Consider the following 19,760-nt stretch of genomic DNA (forward strand, 5'->3'; position numbering starts at 1 on the left):
ATTTCCAGTGCTGGCATCATTTACACAGTCCAACTGTGTCGTGAAATTAGGATTTTGGATCTGCCCCTAAAATCAGGAAAAATTCAATAAAATAAAAATCAATGATTTGTAGTGCACGAGGTGCCTGGAGGTGGGTGCCTGGAGGTGGGTGCACGAGGTGCCTGGAGGTGGGTGCACGAGGTGCCTGGAGGTGGGTGCACGAGGTGCCTAGAGGTGGGTGCACGAGGTGCCCGGAGGTGGGTGCCTAGAGGTGCCTGGAGGTGGGTGCCTAGCGGTGCCTGGAGGTGGGTGCACGAGGTGCCTGGAGGTGGGTGCACGAGGTGCCTAGAGGTGGGTGCACGAGGTGCCTGGAGGTGGGTAACGAGGTGCCTAGAGGTGGGTGCACGAGGTGCCCGGAGGTGGGTGCACGAGGTGCCTGGAGGTGGGTGCCTAGAGGTGCCTGGAGGTGGGTGCCTAGCGGTGCCTGGAGGTGGGTGCACGAGGTGCCTGGAGGTGGGTGCCTAGAGGTGGGTGCACGAGGTGCCTGGAGGTGGGTGCCTAGCGGTGCCTGGAGGTGGGTGCACGAGGTGCCTGGAGGTGGGTGCACGAGGTGCCTGGAGGTGGGTGCCTAGAGGTGCCTGGAGGTGGGTGCACGAGGTGCCTGGAGGTGGGTGCACGAGGTGCCTGGAGGTGGGTGCCTGGAGGTGGGTGCACGAGGTGCCTGGAGGTGGGTGCCTAGCGGTGCCTGGAGGTGGGTGCACGAGGTGCCTGGAGGTGGGTGCACGAGGTGCCTGGAGGTGGGTGCCTGGAGGTGGGTGCCTAGCGGTGCCTGGAGGTGGGTGCACGAGGTGCCTGGAGGTGGGTGCCTAGAGGTGGGTGCACGAGGTGCCTGGAGGTGGGTGCACGAGGTGCCTGGAGGTGGGTGCCTAGAGGTGCCTGGAGGTGGGTGCACGAGGTGCCTGGAGGTGGGTGCACGAGGTGCCTGGAGGTGGGTGCCTAGCGGTGCCTGGAGGTGGGTGCATAGAGGTGGGTGCATGAGGTGCCTGGAGGTGGGTGCACGAGGTGCCTGGAGGTGGGTGCCTAGAGGTGGGTGCATGAGGTGCCTGGAGGTGGGTGCACGAGGTGCCTGGAGGTGGGTGCACGAGGTGCCTGGAGGTGGGTGCACGAGGTGCCTGGAGGTGGGTGCCTAGCGGTGCCTGGAGGTGGGTGCATAGAGGTGGGTGCACGAGGTGCCTGGAGGTGGGTGCCTAGAGGTGGGTGCATGAGGTGCCTGGAGGTGGGTAACGAGGTGGGTGCCTGGAGGTGGGTAACGAGGTGCCTGGAGGTGGGTGCATGAGGTGCCGGGAGGTGGGTGCCTGGAGGTGGGTGCCTAGAGGTGGGTGCACGAGGTGCCTGGAGGTGGGTGCCTAGAGGTGGGTGCATGAGGTGCCTGGAGGTGGGTAACGAGGTGGGTGCCTAGAGGTGGGTAACGAGGTGCCTGGAGGTGGGTGCACGAGGTGCCGGGAGGTGGGTGCACGAGGTGCCTGGAGGTGGGTGCCTGGAGGTGGGTAACGAGGTGCCTGGAGGTGGGTGCACGAGGTGGGTGCCTAGAGGTGCCTGGAGGTGGGTGCCTAGAGGTGCCCGGAGGTGCCTGGAGGTGGGTGCACGAGGTGGGTGCCTAGAGGTGCCTGGAGGTGGGTGCCTAGAGGTGCCTGGAGGTGGGTGCACGAGGTGCCTGGAGGTGGGTGCCTAGCGGTGCCTGGAGGTGGGTGCCTAGCGGTGCCTGGAGGTGGGTGCATAGAGGTGGGTGCATGAGGTGCCTGGAGGTGGGTGCACGAGGTGCCTGGAGGTGGGTGCCTAGAGGTGGGTAACGAGGTGGGTAACGAGGTGCCTGGAGGTGGGTAACGAGGTGCCTGGAGGTGGGTAACGAGGTGGGTAACGAGGTGCCTGGAGGTGGGTAACGAGGTGCCTGGAGGTGGGTGCATGAGGTGCCGGGAGGTGGGTGCCTAGAGGTGGGTGCATGAGGTGCCTGGAGGTGCCTGGAGGTGGTTATCGTCTCTTTTAGTGGACAAATGTCTGCTCCGAGGCGATTAAATAATGCACAGAAACAGGTTTATTACTCATACTTTATTTATTGAAACTAAAAATAAAAAACAAGCAGGAAATGATGTAACTCAAGCAAACAGCAGAACAGATAAAAATAATACATTTGAAAAGGTCACTTTTTATTATAAAACCCCAAAGATGAATAAATGAAGGTCCTCACGCACACTTTAAGCTACTCTGCTGCGGTCTGTGGAGCCGCCGTCTGGTAGGAATAATTAGTGTTTGGAGACTTTACCGAAGGCTCTTCCCTTAACTGCAGCCGACTGCGCCTCAAAGGTCACGCTGAGGTCGGCGCGCACCGTTCAACAGTGAGTGACAGCGAGCCCGAGTGGGAACGCACAAACCGAGCCTCGTCCACAGCCAAAGGAGAGACAGGAACTGAATTAAGCTTTCAATGATTTCTTTTCCCTCGAGCATCATAAATCATCTCTCTGTACAAGATCCCAAGTCTGGTATCGATAAATCGCTGCAGAATATGAAGACAGATAAACTTTAAAATTCTGGCCCCATGATTTAAACACCAGTGAAGGGGAAACATTACTAATCATTTATTTTTAAAAAAAGCAGAACAGATTCGCAGGAAGTGAAGCGCTGGACACGCAGCTTCCATCAGGAGGGAAGGTGCGACACACCTGAAGGCTTTGAGGTGCCGTCACGACCCCCGATAACCCGCTTTAAAGCGCTCCTGCCTTCTCTGTCATTGCTCTGGTCTTTGGTGAGACTGAAATACTTTTCAAATGTGGAGGAAAGCAAAGTAAAACCCGATCAACACCTCGTGAAGCCACTTCGTTAAAAGATTAAAACCGCAAAGTGCAATTTGTGGCCGTGGCGTGAGATCAGCTCAGGTTTTAGGGCCTTGTTGCACTGTGCAGTTTTAATGAAACGAGTCATTCTAAGACAGCAGCTCGGAGAGGAACCAGCTGATCTGAAAAGGTTAGAGGAGGGGGGGGGGGGGGGGGGGGGGGTTACTAAAGACGATTGGGAGACCTGAGGACGTCTCACAGTGTCGGAGCGCTGAGATGAGGTGAAGAGAGAAAAGACCAAAGTGTGAAAAGGGATCTGTCTCCTCCCTCTGCACAAAGACGAGGAGGCGGGTCGCCATGGCGAAGCGTCCTTATTGCCGAACCTCCACGTAATTGGCTGGGAAAAGGCCGTAGGAGCCCCTGCACACGCCGCGCCACCAGCCCTCGTCGATCATCTCGATGTTGGTGATGATGTCATCAGGGTCGAAGGAGATCTCGTCGTCGCCGGCTGAAACAGAGAGTAGCAGCTTTAAAGGTGCAGCCTCTCGGTAAGGAGAGTTTTCCCTTCCGTTGCCGGGAGACACCGTGCTGCCATTCATCAGGAAGATTAAAGATGAGAAGAATCAGAACAGCTAAAACCGAAGCGGCTGACCCTGTGCGACCCCTCCGGCTAACACCTGAGGTGCCACCTGAGTCACAGCGGCAGGTTTCAGCAGAGACGCCGGACGGTTGGCTTCACAGAACCGACGCTGCAGAGGTTTGAAAACAGCCGCCACATCCAAAAAAAACCACTGAGCAGGTGATTGGATGAAGCATCCGTCTAAGAAAAGCAAACTTGAACCAATCAGAATTGCACAGAACCCGCAGATGGCGTGCAATTCCAACGTTTCGGGCCCGATTGGATGGATTCTCATGATGTCACCATAATCTAGCCTCTTAGCTGAAGTGAAGTCCTTTCATTCAGACCCGAGACCATTCAGAACTCAGGTGTTTTCTGAAAAACTTCCCACTAAAACTTTATTTCTCAGCAAAGAGCTTTAAACCCTTAACCTTTGACCTCAGCTTTGATTGTACGATCCTGACTCAAGTGTTTTTAACAACTAATCAGTGTCTTCAGGTCTGAACGGGTGCTGCAGCAGCTGTGGATGGGTTCAAGTGTTACTGCTTCTGAAGCAGAGGAGCAGGAAGACTTTACTTCAGGGTCCTGCTCATTCTCTCAGCTCGGCCCAGTTGAATTTTCTGCTGGTGTGACAGAGACGTTACCGTCTGTCCCGCTGGAAAAGGCACTCGGCCGTCAGTCTCACCTGCTTGGTAGTCGTAAAGAGCCACGGCCGTCACCCCGAGGTCCTCGCCGTACTCGTACTGCTGCTCGGCTGCAAGAGACCAATGTAAAGGTTCGTAAAGGTCAAAGGCGACAGATCAACTCAGGCGAATAAAGAACAGCTTGATTATTTCATTCAGTTCCAGGTGTGGAGTTTTCAAACTGAACTTTTTCCTTCAAACATAAATAAAAAAAAATGTAAGAAAAACGTTTCTTCAGCAGTGAACCCTCAGCTGTGTCTGTCAGGCTGAGAATGAACCACTTCACTAGTCGGTGAATTCATCACTTATTCACCCCAACAGCGCTGCTTTGGTCAACTGCTGCACAGAAGAGAAGTTTTTCCTACTTTGATGATGAATCTAAACCTCATCCTAGCATATAGACTGAATGAAAAGCAGCTCCACCTGCTGCTGTTGGCTCCTCTGGGTTCTGGTACAAGTCCTCCTGCTGCGAGTACAGATCCTGCGGTTCCACCTCATACAGCTGCTCTCCGTTCTCAGCAGCGTCGCTGGAAACATCCTAAGGTCAGAAACATTTGCAGACAGGGTAAGAGGATCTGCTGGATCAACAGGATGATGAACATCGTGAGCTTTTCATGAGTACTGCAGGTTGTATTTGCTGAAATAAGATCCAATGATGCTGAAAGACAACCGACTAATAAAAGCATGAATAACAAGGCAGCTTTGACCATCATTAATCCGATTATACTGTCAGTATGTTCATCAAATTAAATTCACAAGCTGCCCTCAGGCTGCATCTGTGTGTTAAAGTCTCTGCACATCGGGACATTTTGACCCCAGTATGGCTCCAGCCCAGCAGAACCCACCTGGTACGCTGAAGCTGCAGCTGGCTGAACCGGAGGAGTGGGGCTCGGGGTGGGACCGGGGCTGGAGGCAGGACCGGGGCTGGAGGCAGGACCGGGGCTCGCAGCGGGGACAGGAGACGGGGCGGGACTGGGGCTCGCAGCGGGGACAGGAGACGGGGCCTTGGTGGCCTCCATTTTGAGGCGAGCCTCCTCCTGCTCCTGCTTCTCCTTGGCCTGGCGACGCGCTCGCTCCTCCTCGGCTCTCTTTCTGTCCTCCTCCTCCTTCTGCTTGGCGATGTTCTCAAAGCGAGCTTTGATGCTTCCTGTGCTGCTGCCAGCTGATCGGTGAAGGGGAGAGAAACAAAGTGATGGTGAGCTCACATGCAACAGCTGCTGCTGCTGATGATGATGATGACGACTGCTCACCAGCCTCCACAGGTTTGGTTTTCTGGTAAGAGGAGGTCGGCTTCGCCACATCGTCAAACGTGCCGGCGCTCTGTTCAACAAACAGGTGAAGAGATGAGACAGAGTCCTCCACAAACAACACAAAACACAAACACACTCGTTACCTTGTCCATCCGATCATTCTGGACACCAAATTTCCCTCCAAAGCCTTTGGAATAATCTGGAAACGAACAGCAGATAAGGAAACATCATTCTCTGAAGGTTAAAGCCTCCACTGCAGTCAGCTTCATCAGAACTTCTTCTCCCGATCAAAACTGAGGTCAACAAGGTTCAGAATCTGGTCTGGGAGTTCAGATGAAGCAGACTGTCGTGGAGGAGTTTGCAGTAACTGATGAAAGAAGAGCTTCTGGAATCGAATGAAAGGCTGATGAGCTCATGCAAACCTGAACAGAGCAGAAACAAAAGAAACTGAATGCTGGCTCAGGCCGAACCCATGACCCTGACAGCACGACTGATCACAGGTGCTCAACTGAAGCCAGACAGGAGGTCAAACGGCCATCAGAGCTTCAGCTCCACACTGGAGATCAGCTGTGTGCAGGAGGCCTCCGTCAAACGCTCTGCGACCGCACAAGCTCATGCACTGTGCACGTGAACGGACGGCAAACGGCGTCATGACAGAGCAGGAAACAGCGAGGAGGCAGCCAGGGAGCAGCACAGCCAAGTGACCCAGACCCTCCATGGAGAAAGCTTCCATTAAAAGGGGAACTCCGGTATTTTTAAACCTTATTTCTGGCATGAAATGCGTTCATCTGCTCAAATATAGATATTTAGATAACTGGAGATCCATATAACGGAGTGAACGGGGCTTAGAGGATGCAGCTTCTAAATAAGGCATTATCTGTCTTTATTTCACCAATACTTTAAGAAGAATGAATGAATGAACGTGTGCTATAGCTCTGTTAGCTCATAGCTGCTGTTATGTGGCTACTTGCAGCTATAGGAGAGCTAACGGAGGGATTTCTACACAGGCACTCTACTGGGACCACTTCATCCACACGCCCCCCTGCAGCACAGTTTATTCACTCCGGTAAGAACGTCCATCTTACTCAAAATTTGATAAATATCCTGCCATGTTGCACAAAACTATCAGCAGCAAACTCTGTGTGAAGTTAGCCGACTGTCACAGAGCACGGAGTGAATAAACTGTGCTGCAGGGGGGCGTGTGGATGAAGTGGTCCCAGTAGAGTGCCTGTGTAGAAATCCCTCCGTTAGCTCTCCTATAGCTGCAAGTAGCCACATAACAGCAGCTATGAGCTAACAGAGCTATAGCACACGTTCATTCATTCATTCTTCTTAAAGTATTGGTGAAATAAAGACAGATAATGCCTTATTTAGAGGCTGCATCCTCTAAGCCCCGTTCACTCCGTTATATGGATCTCCAGTTATCTAAATATCTTCTGAAGGACGCCGACTTTCACTAAACTGTTCTCGGTGAGGAGATGAACGTATTTCCTGCCAGAAATAAGGTTTAAAGATGCTGGAGTTCCCCTTTAAGAAGACGAGGACTTTTTACAGAACAACTTCTGTCAGCTGGTACAGTGGGATGAGAAACTCTAAAACTGACATGACGTGGCTCAGAATGAAGGGGGTTGGAGCAGGGGGGGGGGGGGGGGGTGCACAGCGCTTCAGTCATGTGACGAGATAAAGCTGCCACACCTGAGCAGCACAGACGGGACACAATCCAGGAAACTGTTCAACTAACCGCTTAACAGTCAAGTGTAATTCACAAAAGAAAGAAAACTAAAGGTTTTAAGAACTTTAACCGGAAAATAACTTGATATTTGTATATTTTTCTGATCATTTATCCCTTTAAAAATTGTTAAAAAAAAATAGTATCTGCAGGACTAAACATCACGAGGAGTAAAAAACAACTTCTCATATTTCCAATGCGAGTCACTGAAAACGCACCATAAAAACAACCAAAACCAGCCACTCTGCGACCGAACAGCAGAGCCTCGTATTCCTCTTTGTCAGACAACTGGGACTTTGTCTAAAATCACAGGAAACGTCAGAGAGGGAAGCGAGTGCCGAACAGGAAGAGGAACAGTGAGAAACATGCTGGCTTTGTTGGTTTTGGGATCCCCCGACGACAGACGAACACCTGCCGTGTAATTTAAAATGTGGAAATGGTTGATGAGCATCGGTTAGTGCTGCAGAGGCGGAGGCTGAGCAACCGTGCAGGGAATCGGGTGCATCCACAGGACAGGCATGTTCGTCTCGTAATAGAAAACAGCTGCTATTGAAAGGATGGTGCCAAAGAAGCTGAGAGGGGGGATATTTCTGGGGATCAGGGGAGAAATCTGTGCCTTTCTGGGATTCGTGCTTGGCCAGGCTCTCCTTGTGCTCATAGCCCAGGGCACACTGGTCCTGCTTCTCCACCTCTACCCCATACTGCCCTCCAAACCCACGCTTATAGTCTGCAACATAACACACACACACACGTATATATGGGCAGACACGTCACAAACTTTACACACAGAGTTTATACAGAGAAAGACAGACAGTGAAGCACACAGAGACATGGAGGAGGCGCATTCTTCTTCTCCTCCTCCCTGTGAAAAGGTCTTTTCTGAGGAGCTCAGTGCTGCCGGTTAAGCTTTGACCAGCAGCCTTTCAGCAGCTGCAGAACGACTTCCTGTTTACGTTCAGTCAGGTCGGCACAGAAAGTTACATTTTACCGAGTTTCCATTTCTGGCTGCTCTCTAACCCGAGCTGATGTTAACTGACTGAGCAGTTGGACGCCATGTCTACCATCAAAAAGTAAAGATGCATTATCTTAATTAATCTGAGCAAAGCCTGCCTCACTGCAGGAGTCTCACACCGGCCTCCTGGCTTCATATGGGGGTGAAACACCTCCAGGATTAACAGCTACCCATGTTACCCCTCTTTGAACAGTGATTTAAGACTCGACCCTGCAGCCGTTACTGTTGTGACAGCGCAGATAAAAGCGAGCGCACAGCCTTTTAAAACATCTAAAGTTTGACTCTTGAGCTGCACGCACAGCTTGTAAAACTGATTTTAATGTTGTCCCGTTTGACATGCAAAGATAAATCTCAGCTGTTGTTTCACTTCCTCTTTCTGCCTGTTGACTGGGGAAGTTGTTAAACTCTTATAAACCACATCACAGCTGAGGGAGAAGAAAGGAGATTTTACAGAGGAAAAACACCGGCTGCTAAACTTAACGTAGGCAGCTTGTAAAGAATGAGAGGTTCTGCTGCTGTAGGGATCTAAGCTAATATCCATCTGTAACATTTAGAAAACGTCTTCTCACTCTGAAGTATTAAAAACTGTCCCGTTTCAGATGGAAGGAGCTCAACAAGAAGCCAAACAAAGAGCCGTACCTTTCTGGGACTCGTGGAGCTGGAGCTTCTCCTGATGATCCCATCCCAGCGCAGATTTGTCCTGTCTGTCCGTCTGCACGCCAAACTTGCCCCCGAAGCCCTTCACATAGTCTGCAGGGCAACACCACGCATTAAACAGCTGAATTTCTGAAAGCCGCTTCCACAATGGTGGAAAAAACAGTCATTTTTTACATTGGATCAGTCCTACTGTGAGATACAGTAGCTGTTTAGGGCAAACTCCTTATCTGAGTGGCTGAAAAGCCTCAAATTCACAAGCTAAGCTGCCACAGAAGAGGCTTCAGTAGCTTTCCATCAGTTTGCAAACCTTATTATTATGGTTTCCCTGAACAATAGTTCTAATAATTCAAAAAGTCTACAGTAGAGTACATTTGGATGCCTCCAAATGTCATTAATTTTTACTATTTTACCAAACAGCTGTTGGTTTAAAACATGAAAAACACATTAATACTGCTCACAGTCGTCATTTTTCATGTTTAAAACAAACATCTGTACCCGTCAGGCCGTTTCTGACCTGGTTATCAGAACATGAGACCCAGTTATCACAACCTGGTGCACTAAAGAATTCTTATGCTTATCCAGGTTTTCGGCATCAGCTGCTGGCCGGGCGGGAAGTGAAGCCCGCTCAGGTGTGTCAGACAAGACGCTGCAGGTAAAACGCTCTGCTGTGCCGACACCTGGAGTCCAGACAAGTCGGGGCAGGCGTGACTCAGTCTGGACACACAAATCCACTCATCGTCAGCTGAGGTTTCACTCATCACTACAAACTGAAGGTAAACATGAGCTGAAAAATCACAGCAGCTTGTGTTCAGCACTCAGGTGGCTGCTTCCTACGGACCAGAAAGTCAGTAAGTGACACATAAGAGGCTGAAACGGTTGGTCCAGGATGAAATTCTGTGTTTTTCCCTCTGGGGCCAGGTTTCACCAGCTTTATTTGCATCTTTACACATTTAAGGCTCACCGTTGCGGTTCAGCAGGTTAGCTACTGACCTTTCTGAGACTCGTGCCTCTCCGTTTTGCCCTGGTACTCGAAGCCCACGGCACTCTTGTCCACCTTGTCGGTCTCGACACCAAACTTGCCACCGAAGCCCTTTGCGTAATCTGACGACGTCCCAAAACGACGCAGGGAAAGGAGGGATGGGGGTGTAGAAAAAACAAAGACAGGAAGTCTGACTGAAGTTTGCTGTGAGCTGAAAATCTTTGATTCAAAGAAACTATGTTCAGTCTTTTTCTGTAATAATGTAGAAAAAGCAGGCAGAGGCTGAGGAAAGAGGAGGTAACAACATAATGAATGAATGAAGGAAGCCGGTCAGTGTGTGCACGTCAGTGTGTGCACGTGCACCAGCCTGAAATGCAGACCAACCTTTCTGGGACTCGTGCTTCTCGGTTTTGCCTTGGTAATCAAAACCCATCGCGCTCTTGTCGACACGGTCTGCCTGAACTCCGTATCGCCCCCCAAAGCCAGTGGTGTAGTCTGAGGGTCAGAGGTCAGAGGTCAGACAATCATTCCGCAACCCTCTGAGGAGGTGATGATGGTGTAACATGGTGGAAACAGTGGGGAATCATGGGAAAGCAGCTTAAACCCAACTCTGAGAAGCCAGCATGGACTGTGAGAGCAGCTGAATTCTGGTCATTTTCTGCTTCTGTAGATCATGAGCAGCGTTGGAACTGTATGCAACACAACATAAACTCATCCTGTGTATTACACCAGAAGTCGTTGCCATTTCCCATTTTTCCACACGTGGCAGGTCTGAGCAGCAGGATCCTGACAGATTCTGATCCTCAGAACAGGAACAAACAGCAGCCAAATGAAAATATTCTCCCCCGTCGGCCAGAAGGCAACAGCCTCCAACCACTGGAAGAAATATGTCTGAATTATATCCTGAAGTGTCCTAAAAGAGGATTAGTTTGGGAATAAGAGGTGGTAAAGACCTCTTTCATGGAAGTGAAGTGCTGGTAACCTCTCCTTAGCAGTTCCAGACCCAGCAGGACTGATGCTTGGCCAGAAGCTGCAGAACTGGTGACTGAATAAACTGCATTACATTATTATTATTAGACTATTCCTGATTTTAATCTATTATTCATTAATTGGATTTATTCTTATTTTTATTAATCACACAAATATCCATCCCCATTCATCTGAATCATCTGTTCGAGCGTGACCTTTGACACCGAGTGAGTGATTAAGTGGTCGGGAATGGGGCCCGGAAATAAGAACATGGGTTACAGCAAATGGGTTTCTCGCTCCTAAGCACTGCGAAGATTTTAATGTTAAAGATTTAAAATGAGTACGAGATGAGTTTTTACAGCGTTTAGTCCTCATTTTCTCACAGAATAAACAGGAGGGAAATGTCCTCCTCCTGTATTTTGGTTCTCATAACACTGTGTAGCAAGCAAAGTTGTTTTTGACTGAGCCCAGTACTTCCTGACAGGTTGTGCTGACTTCTTTATGTTTCTGTATTTAGCAGACGCTTTTATCCGAAGCCACTTACAAATGAAGATGAAGCTATATGTCTCTTTCCTGCAAGAAATAAAAGTTTTGTGTTAATCGTGTCCAGCGACTCTGAGCCTAATTTTGAGAGAATCTTTCTGACTTCAAATCTCCTGCATGACTCCAGTAGGGGTCCTTAGGCATGACCTCCTTACCCTACCTGCCTACCTGTAAGTTGCTTTGGATAAAAGCTGCTAAATGCATGAACATAAGAAGGCTGAAGATTCCTGCTGAATTCAGAACGCATCGTTGGATTTAGCGCCCTGGTCTGGACAGAGCTGCTCGTTTCTGGAAAGTATGTGAAGAACTCTGATGATGGGTTTCAGCAGGCTGAGAAAAAGACAAGTCAGGACATCACCTTTCTGAGAAGCGTGTTTCTCCGTCTTTCCAGCATACTCGAACCCAACGGCTGACTGCAACGAGAGAGGAAGAAGCAGAATTATTCAGCCCAAAGGGCTTCTGCCCTTTTCTGTGTGTAACATATATTAAATGGTCTCATACTGACGCTAAAGTTCAAGTGAGGAACCTCATTTATTTCACATTTACAATGTAAGCAGATTGGAGATCTGTGCTTGGTGCATTCATCACAATCAGAAAACTCAGACTTTCAAAACCTCAGACAGACACAGAACGCTTATTCTGCAGAATTCATCGCAAAACTCAAGTGTTTACCGACACCAGGCCGCTCAGTAGGAGAGATCAGACTGTTCAGCTGAAGGAAGGCCATCACTTCACATGTGGGAAACAGCCAGAAGAAATACCTGGTCGACTCGGTCCGCCTGCACTCCAAACTTCCCCCCGAAGCCCTTGGACGTGTCCGTCTGGGAGCAGTGCTTCGACAGCTTCATCTGATAGTCGTGGCCCACAGCAGACTGAAGGCAAAGGGACACAGAAGCATGTCAGAGTCAGTGTGAGCCGTCCTGAGCACTCAAACAGGTGAAGCGACCCTGCTGCGACTCACCCAGCCTCCACCTTTTCACCACAGTATGAAACAGCTGCTGCACCAAAAAGAACTTCATAGATAAAGGAATTTGAAAGGATTTTGTTTCATATCTTTACAGAAACTCAGTAAAACATTTGAGTTGAGCTGCAGACTGAGCCAGCGACTCGTCACAGACGCACAGTTTGGTGTAAACACAGCTCGGTCATCACATTCATACTGCAGTGAGAGGGGAAAGTGTGGCGGGACAGAGCCGCTCGCCAGGAAGGATTATCGCGTGTAAACTGACTCGGCCCGCTCACACACATCAGAAAAGCTGCAGCAGGGACTCAAAGGGCTTTTAAAGCAGTAAAAAAGGCATATATGGAGCATATTTGGTCAGTTAGGACACAGAACGGATTGATCTGTGGTTTGTTTTGGTGCAACTCAGCTGTGATGATGTTACTGCAAACATCCCTGATCCAGAGTCAGCAAAGGTGCCCACACTGAGCAGGTATGAGCTGGTGGACACGCCTCAGCTTTAAGGCCTTTTTCAGGGTCCACCTTTGAGGTTTCCTCCGTTTCTTCAGCACTTCCTAACAACCAGGAGCTTCTCTCTCACCTTGTCCATGCGGTCCTGCTGCACTCCGAACTTTCCTCCGTATCCATGCGAGGCCTTGGGCATGTCCTCCAGCTCTTTCTGCTTCAGGCTGGTGTGCTCCGTGGACACCGTCTCACGCAGCCGGTGAATACTGCAGCACAGAGGAACACAGTTAGCCGCTCTGAACCCCCCCCCTGCATGCCATGCATGAGAAAAGCTGTCCGGCCCCTCACTCTATGTGCTCCTGATGTCCTGAGCCAGCCACCGTTTTGGCCCCCCAACGCTGCTCCTTCTCCGACACATCGTTCTAAAAACGTGTTTCGTAAAGTTATGACAAAGACAAGCAGTGAGGAGGAAGATGAAGGATGGAGCAGGTGGTGAAAGCACAGGTACCTCAAAGTCAGGGTCGGTCTCCCAGTCGTCTCCTTCAGCATCTAAAGCCACCTGCACATTCTGTCCTGCTGCTGCCTTCCACATCTTTAATGAGCCGATCCCACGAGCACTGAAACACACAAACGCTGCTTTAGAGCGACAGAACACCAGCTCAGCAGCACATTTCAGAATAAAAGATGCCTTTTCAGCCACAGTTAGACGAACCACTCAGAGAAAATATTTACCTTTAGACCTCCAGACTTTATCCAATGAGAACCAGATTTAACCATCTGGAAATGCTCAAGAGTCTCTTCACCTTATTCTGAACCATCACATTTACATATAAATGCATATAAATGGTGGTTTTATCATCATAAAAACGTTGATGTTGCACCAGACTTAAAATGTAAAAGTGTGAATGTGCTGCATCAGAATCTGAAGTCGATAGAAAACTCACAGGAGGTCACAAAAGACCGATTATCATCATATTAATCAGAAGTCACTGCTCTGATAAGTAGGACTGACCTTTCCCCACAGTGGCTCGATCCATAAAGGCTGAGAAGTTGTCCTGTTAGAGCACAGTTCGAGAATAAATGCTCGAGTCTAGCTGCAGCGACATGAACAGACAAAACTCTGAAGGAAAATCAAAGTTCTTAGATTTATTCTAGTTTCCCTTTAGCAGCACAGAGCTCAGTTATTTGGTTTGAAACAATGAAAAACAGAGCAGAAGCAGTCGGTATCTCCCCTGAGCTCTAAAGTTCCTGCTAGATTAACCAAAGCAGTTGGTGTGGGTCTGATTATTCTTTCAGTGCAATCTGATGGAGGTTTCTTCCTGTTAAAAGGAGTTTTTTCTCTCCACAGTCGCCTCGTGCAGCTCAGGACGGGAGATTGGATCAGAGAGAAGTTTGGGTGCAATCTGTTGCTTTCCTTCATTTAACTCTTCTTTAATTGGCTCTTTATGTATGAATTGGATTGGATTACGTGGTTGAACTGGACTCTAATTAGCTTGAACCGGACTGTATATTTGAAGTGCCTTGAGATCACATTTGTTTTGAATTGGCGCTTTATAAATAAAACTGAAATTAAGTGAAAGAAAACATTTTCTAACAAGTTTAATGGAAAGAAATGTGGAAATTGTGCGATTCTCATGGTCTGCAGCCTACACAGAACAGCACCGTCCTTCACTGGTGATTTTATCACAACAATTAAGCTGTGCAATTACGCCGTTCGCCAACATTCTGCCATAAAACTCAAAAAAGAGGAAGAAGGATTGTCTCGTATCTACTTAGAAATGTTTTAGTTATCTGCAACTAATGTTTTAAATGAGGTACCGTGAGAAATTAGAAATGCTGGCTGTAATATATGACAATTATAAGCCTTTTCTTATCAAACTAAAATCTTGTTTATTCATTTCTACATTGAACGAGCTAAATTACTCATAAAGAAACTCTCAAAATGACACTTATATGTTCAGCTGGATGGGTTAAATAAAAGAATAGAGACGAATACCTGCTAATGAGGGCCTTTTCCTTTGCAGCACCGTCTATTAACTGGGACAAAGTATGTCAACATCAAACAGATAAGCTGAGCTGGTTCGATGAGTCGAGAGGTCAAAGGTCACCGATTTATCCAGCGTCTTTTCTTCTGTTTAAGTTATTAATCTCATATGTTACCCCTACCAGCTGGGATTGTTTTATTCCTTTTCTTAGGTCATTTTCCTGCTCAAACACAACATCTTTGACTGTTCCAGGCCTCTAAAAAGTGAGATGATTTTTGCCTTACCTGCAAATCAACAGAATTTAACTATTTTGTCAGATGACACAGTAAAAACTATTAGTTTGTCAGAGGTTTGAAGATAAATCACTCCAACACGTCTTGAATCAAGGTTTTCATCTTGTGGCTGGGGTCTCGTTGGAACAAAGGCTTTCGGCACCAGTGCCTCACTCAGCATCTTTTTGGAAATCCACATCTGTATTCAATCAGAGGCTGAAAGAGACGTGGCTCCATCCATTCACCTCAGGAGGAACCGTCTTCAGACCAGGAAGCAGCAACCTGGCATGTCCCAGCTCTGACTGTCCCACAACACAACCACACCCAGCTGGACACATCTAACACCCCCAGATTTCTGCTCTTTTTCTCCCAGCACGAGGAGGAAACTGAGCCTGTGACCCTGAGCTTTATCTCAAATGTAGTTGACTGCGAGCAGCTGGCACAGTGGAGTTATCAGATTTGTCAACGCTCATTTCCGTCTCGTTAAACGCCGACCTTGCCTTGAGTTAATATCGGTTTGCTTCAGTTAAAGTAGGCCAGGCCATGTGTCAGCACAACCGTCTTCAAACGTGCACATAGGGTTTAAATCTGCATATAAGTCAGTTGTGTGTTCACACTGCAGGCTAACTCACAAATGTCTGCGTGTCGTGTCTAATTCCAGGTTTCCTCATCAAACAAATGGAAATTAGAAGAACACCTGGTTAGAGGTGGTCTCCACTCCTCCAGGGTCGATGTGAAGTGACCGTGATAGATTAAAAACACACAAATTAATGGGTTTAGATGGAAACAGGGATGGCTGTGGGTGCCAGCCTGGCTGTGGTATTTCCTGTTCCAGTTTCCAGCCAGCTAGCTAACAGGCTAAAGCTAACGTGCCTTCTGGAATGATTAACTGCCAGCGCTCGCGCCTGGCCGTTGGACATTTTTAACGTCCTCCGCGAACGCGCTGGACACTCACCGTCTGTCACAAAGGTACCTTCGACCAGCCGAACCGTAAAAGCTGTCCCGGTGGACGTGATCTGGTTAGAGCAGCCTTTTGATGGAGACCCTCCACTGGAATCTGCAGTTTGTCTCTCCGCGGCTCTTCCGGCTCTCCCAATATTCCCAGCCGTGACGTCACATGTGGGCGGGGCGCAGGTTTACGACGCTTATCTGTTGAGGTGAGAATCCAGAAGGTTACATAAAAAAGGTGTTTAATCAACACATTTATGTTTATTTATGGGATTCTTCACTGTGGCGGAGGGGAAACAATCATCTGACTAAATATTGGCTGTAAATAAGTTATGATTTAATGTCTCAAACTTCAGACCAAGTATCACCAAACACTGACTTAATATTCAAAAGGTAAATGGACTGCGTTTTTCCCTTTATCAATAAATTCACACGGCTGAACTATTCTTAAAGGTTCAGCGTCTTGCCTAAGGACACTAAAACATGTTGTCAGGGGAAGCCGAACCACCGACATTTCGGCTGGCAGATGACCGCTCTTTACCGGGCAGATGACAGCTCTTCCCCGGACAGATGACCGCTCTTTACCGGGCAGATGACAGCTCTTTACCGGGCAGATGACAGCTCCTACCCCGGCAGATGACCGCTCTTCCCCGGACAGATGACCGCTCTTTACCGAGCAGATGACCGCTCTTCCCCCGGCAGATGACAGCTCTTCCCCGGGTAGATGACCGCTCTTTATCGGGCAGATGACCGCTCCTACCCCGGCAGATGACCGCTCCTACCCCGGCAGATGATCGCTCTTCCCCGGGCAGATGACCGCTCCTACCCCGGCAGATGACCACTCTTCCCCGGGCAGATGACCGCTCCTACCCCGGCAGATGACCACTCTTCCCCGGGCAGATGACCGCTCCTACCCCGGCAGATGACCGCTCTTCCCCGGGCAGATTACCGCTTCTGCCCCGGCAGATGACCGCTCTTCCCCGGGCAGATTACCGCTTCTGCCCCGGCAGATGACCGCTCTTCCCCGGGCAGATGACCGCTCTTCCCCGGGCAGATGACCGTTCTTTACCGGGCAAGATGACCGCTCTTCCCCGGGCAGATGACCGCTCTTCCCCGGGCAGATGACCGCTCTTCACCGGGCAGATGACCGCTCTTCCCCCGCAGCAGCCCCATATCTATACAGATCCATCCATACACTTATTCGATTTTGTTGTATTTTATTGCTTTTAGTGTTCTTTTATCATTTTTTTACTTATTCTTTTCTTTATTTAAGATCTGCCGTAAAGCACTTTGGGACACCGAAATGGCTTGTTGTAAAGGGCTGTATAAATAAAGTAAATTTACATTTACATATTTCAGAATTCTGACTCAGTTTCAAAACATTCTAACAAAGGATCTCAGAATTAAAACATTTGACTGGACCAAATTTGGATACAGGATCTGAAGTTCTCACTTTCAAAATTTGGAGAATAATTCATTTTGGCATGTCAGGATCTCAAATTTCAGTTTTGTTGACTTTACACCTTAAATTTCTTCTATTTCTCTAAATATCTTCTGAATTAAAAATTCTGACGTTGTACCAGACAATTCTGATTTAGTATCTGAAATATTGGCTTTAAAATGACTGACCAAGTATAATCAAAGTTCTGACTTACAGTAGCATCTTAAAATAAAGAAATATGACCTCAAACTTCTCTCAAAATCCAATTAAGTGTCTGTTTTCTGACAAAATATAGAAAAAAAGACTGTTTTAGGAATTTGAGACGCTAATCTGAACTGCTTTATCATCAGAGAGGCAGGAAGGCCTTCGTCTTAACCAGAGATATCATTTAATTAAAGTTTCACTTTTCAAAGAGGGTTTTCTTTGCCTTATTTTAAATCTACAAAAAAAAGTTTTTTGAGTCCAAATGGAATAACATCAGGAATAAAATTCTCTTTAAAACAGGTGATAAATGAGCAAAACCCCCTTTAAAAAAAATGGTGACACTTTTGGTAGGTTTTAAGTGTGAACTGAAACAATAAAATGTCTAAAAGACATTAAATATTTTTATTTTCACTATTATTACAGTTTTGCTTGAAACGTCTCCACAAAAATACAGATTTGATGGTAAAATAGACTCATCCATGGCTGTTTTAATGTATTTAGACGGCATCTGATTAAAAAAAGCAAAGGCTCTGATGCTTCCCTTGCTGGGAGGAAGCTGCAGTGAAACTGGATTCATGCACAGGTCCGTGCACGGGTCACAAAGAGGGTCGAGTGAATGTTGGAAAGCCACTTAGTCTCACTTACAGGAAATAAGCAGAATTGTTGATTTTTACATCTAAAAGCTTCTGTTTTTTCGAACTGGGCCAAACTTTCACCCTCCAGCAGGCAGGGAAATAAACACAAAGTATTTTGAACTGCAGTGGAAAATAAGTTTAATTATTTATTGAAAGTAAGCAATAAATAATACTGTGATAAAAATAGTTTATAAGTACTCAGACTGTACATCATTGTTACAAGATCAGGAGATTGAACAGGAAGAGCAGGAATAAAACAACAGCAACATGATTTGCATTGTGCATAAATGACTAAATCACAAAAAAACAAGGAAACGTTTCTACTTTAAGCTTCAGCTACATGTGAAAGACTTCGGTTCCTCCTTCGCCGGGAAGACGAATGTTGGAACCTGTGTTGTGAGCGCGAACGAGACAAAGTCAGACATGAGAGGGGAGCTTGAGCTCTGAAAGTATAACCGATGACACAGCGTGGATGAATAATAAATAAGAAAGGAGTTAAGAAACAATAAGGCTTGATATGAAGTCTTCGTACAAAGTGGGTGGATCGCGCCGCCTTGGAGGTTATCTACTGAGGCCTCAGTGAAGTTGGTCCATGGAAGGGGTTTTCACACTTCCGACTCATCGATACGTTTGCTATTAGTCTTTGTGAGCGAGTGAATCCGTGCGTGCGTTCCTCCAGAGGTGGGGAAGGTTTAAAGGGATATGTGGAGTGGTTTCCACCTGCAAGCTCAACTACACAGAACCTGGAGCTCCGATTTGCATCCGGACCTTTTTCCTGCTACCGTTATATGGCTTTAATTCTTTAAAAACTCAATTTTGGTATCATAGATATGGAAAATAAAGAAGGAGGAGGAGAAATACTCTTCGTTTCACATGATATCTGTCGCCATCATCGCCTGGTTTGCCAGCAGTTACTCTAAAGACGATGGATGACTCACAGTGTCGAGCAGTTTGTGAAACCGAGTCTGGCAACTCCAGCAATATGTCTGATATTCACACATCTGTTGACCTAAGAGCTGCATTTACACATGATCGCTGGTAATAAGCTACAAAAATTACAACAGTTAAAAAGGGCAAAGAGATATGAATTAAGTTATATCGCGTATCAAAGTCACTTTAAGCATAAATTCAATGATTAGAGTTCGAATCAGAGAGGAAGAAAACATACATCTGGTCAATAAAATCAGGATTATAAAAAAGATTAGATAAAATGTCTATTGGTAGAAATATACAAACTCCAGACAATAGAAACATTCAGTTACGTACATCTGGGAGCTGAGCTTCAAACGGTGGAGAATCTTTTTAAAAAAGAGGGTCGATTAAGGGGAAAAAGAGGTTACACAGTCATTCTAAAGTCAATTAAATGTCCCATTGGTTGACATAAATATAAAAATGTAGATCGATCTAGAAAGTTCCCGCTGGGGATACTGAGATTGGTGAGTTCAGTCTCTCTGTGGTGAAAACATCTTTTTAGTGTCCATTTCAGTTCATCATCCTGGTCTTGAACGCGGGGAACTCCCCTTCATCCTCTGACCAGCGGCTACCTATAGAAATAATGAGGATAAACTGAAGAGAGAGATCAACGAAGACGGGAGGGAGAGCAGGACAGAAGCAGGGGAAGG

The 19,760-nt window shown here is 47.7% G+C and overlaps 2 protein-coding genes across 18 annotated transcripts in view; both read right to left on the minus strand.

Annotated features, from left to right (window-relative positions):
* Positions 1-2,070: 2,070 nt before the first annotated feature.
* cttn (cortactin) lies at positions 2,071-16,016 on the minus strand. Of its 4 annotated transcripts, none has more exons than XM_072379839.1 (16): positions 15,866-16,016; positions 13,162-13,270; positions 13,002-13,075; positions 12,790-12,919; positions 12,010-12,120; positions 11,607-11,661; positions 10,121-10,231; positions 9,748-9,858; positions 8,740-8,850; positions 5,503-5,558; positions 5,360-5,429; positions 5,040-5,271; positions 4,955-5,003; positions 4,533-4,647; positions 4,112-4,180; positions 2,071-3,315 (listed from the first exon to the last, which is right to left on the minus strand). In XM_072379839.1, exons 2-16 carry the CDS (start codon positions 13,243-13,245, stop codon positions 3,179-3,181), a joined length of 1,515 nt encoding a protein of 504 aa, XP_072235940.1. In that variant the 5' UTR covers positions 13,246-13,270; positions 15,866-16,016; the 3' UTR covers positions 2,071-3,178. The 4 variants fall into 4 exon arrangements, with proteins under 4 accessions (XP_072235940.1, XP_072235942.1, XP_072235939.1 ...); XM_072379841.1 differs by adding an exon at positions 7,705-7,815 and having other exon boundaries at positions 4,955-5,271; XM_072379838.1 differs by having other exon boundaries at positions 4,955-5,271.
* A 2,243-nt stretch (positions 16,017-18,259) lies between these two features.
* ppfia1 (PTPRF interacting protein alpha 1) overlaps positions 18,260-19,760 on the minus strand; it is a 53,859-nt gene continuing 52,358 nt past the window's right edge. For 8 of the 14 annotated variants that reach the window (XM_072379810.1, XM_072379809.1, XM_072379814.1 and 5 more), the window contains one exon: positions 18,260-19,682. In XM_072379810.1, coding sequence (XP_072235911.1) covers positions 19,621-19,682 — 62 coding nt within the window. In that variant the 3' untranslated portion in view covers positions 18,260-19,620. Of the gene's footprint in view, positions 19,705-19,760 lie in introns of all 14 variants that reach the window. The other 6 variants (XM_072379811.1, XM_072379819.1, XM_072379817.1 and 3 more) reach the window with 2 other exon arrangements.

The sequence above is a fragment of the Leuresthes tenuis genome, unplaced genomic scaffold (genome assembly GCF_036924035.1).
Source record: "Leuresthes tenuis unplaced genomic scaffold, fLeuTen1.0.hap1 SCAF_2, whole genome shotgun sequence".
Lineage (NCBI taxonomy): Eukaryota > Metazoa > Chordata > Actinopteri > Atheriniformes > Atherinopsidae > Leuresthes > Leuresthes tenuis.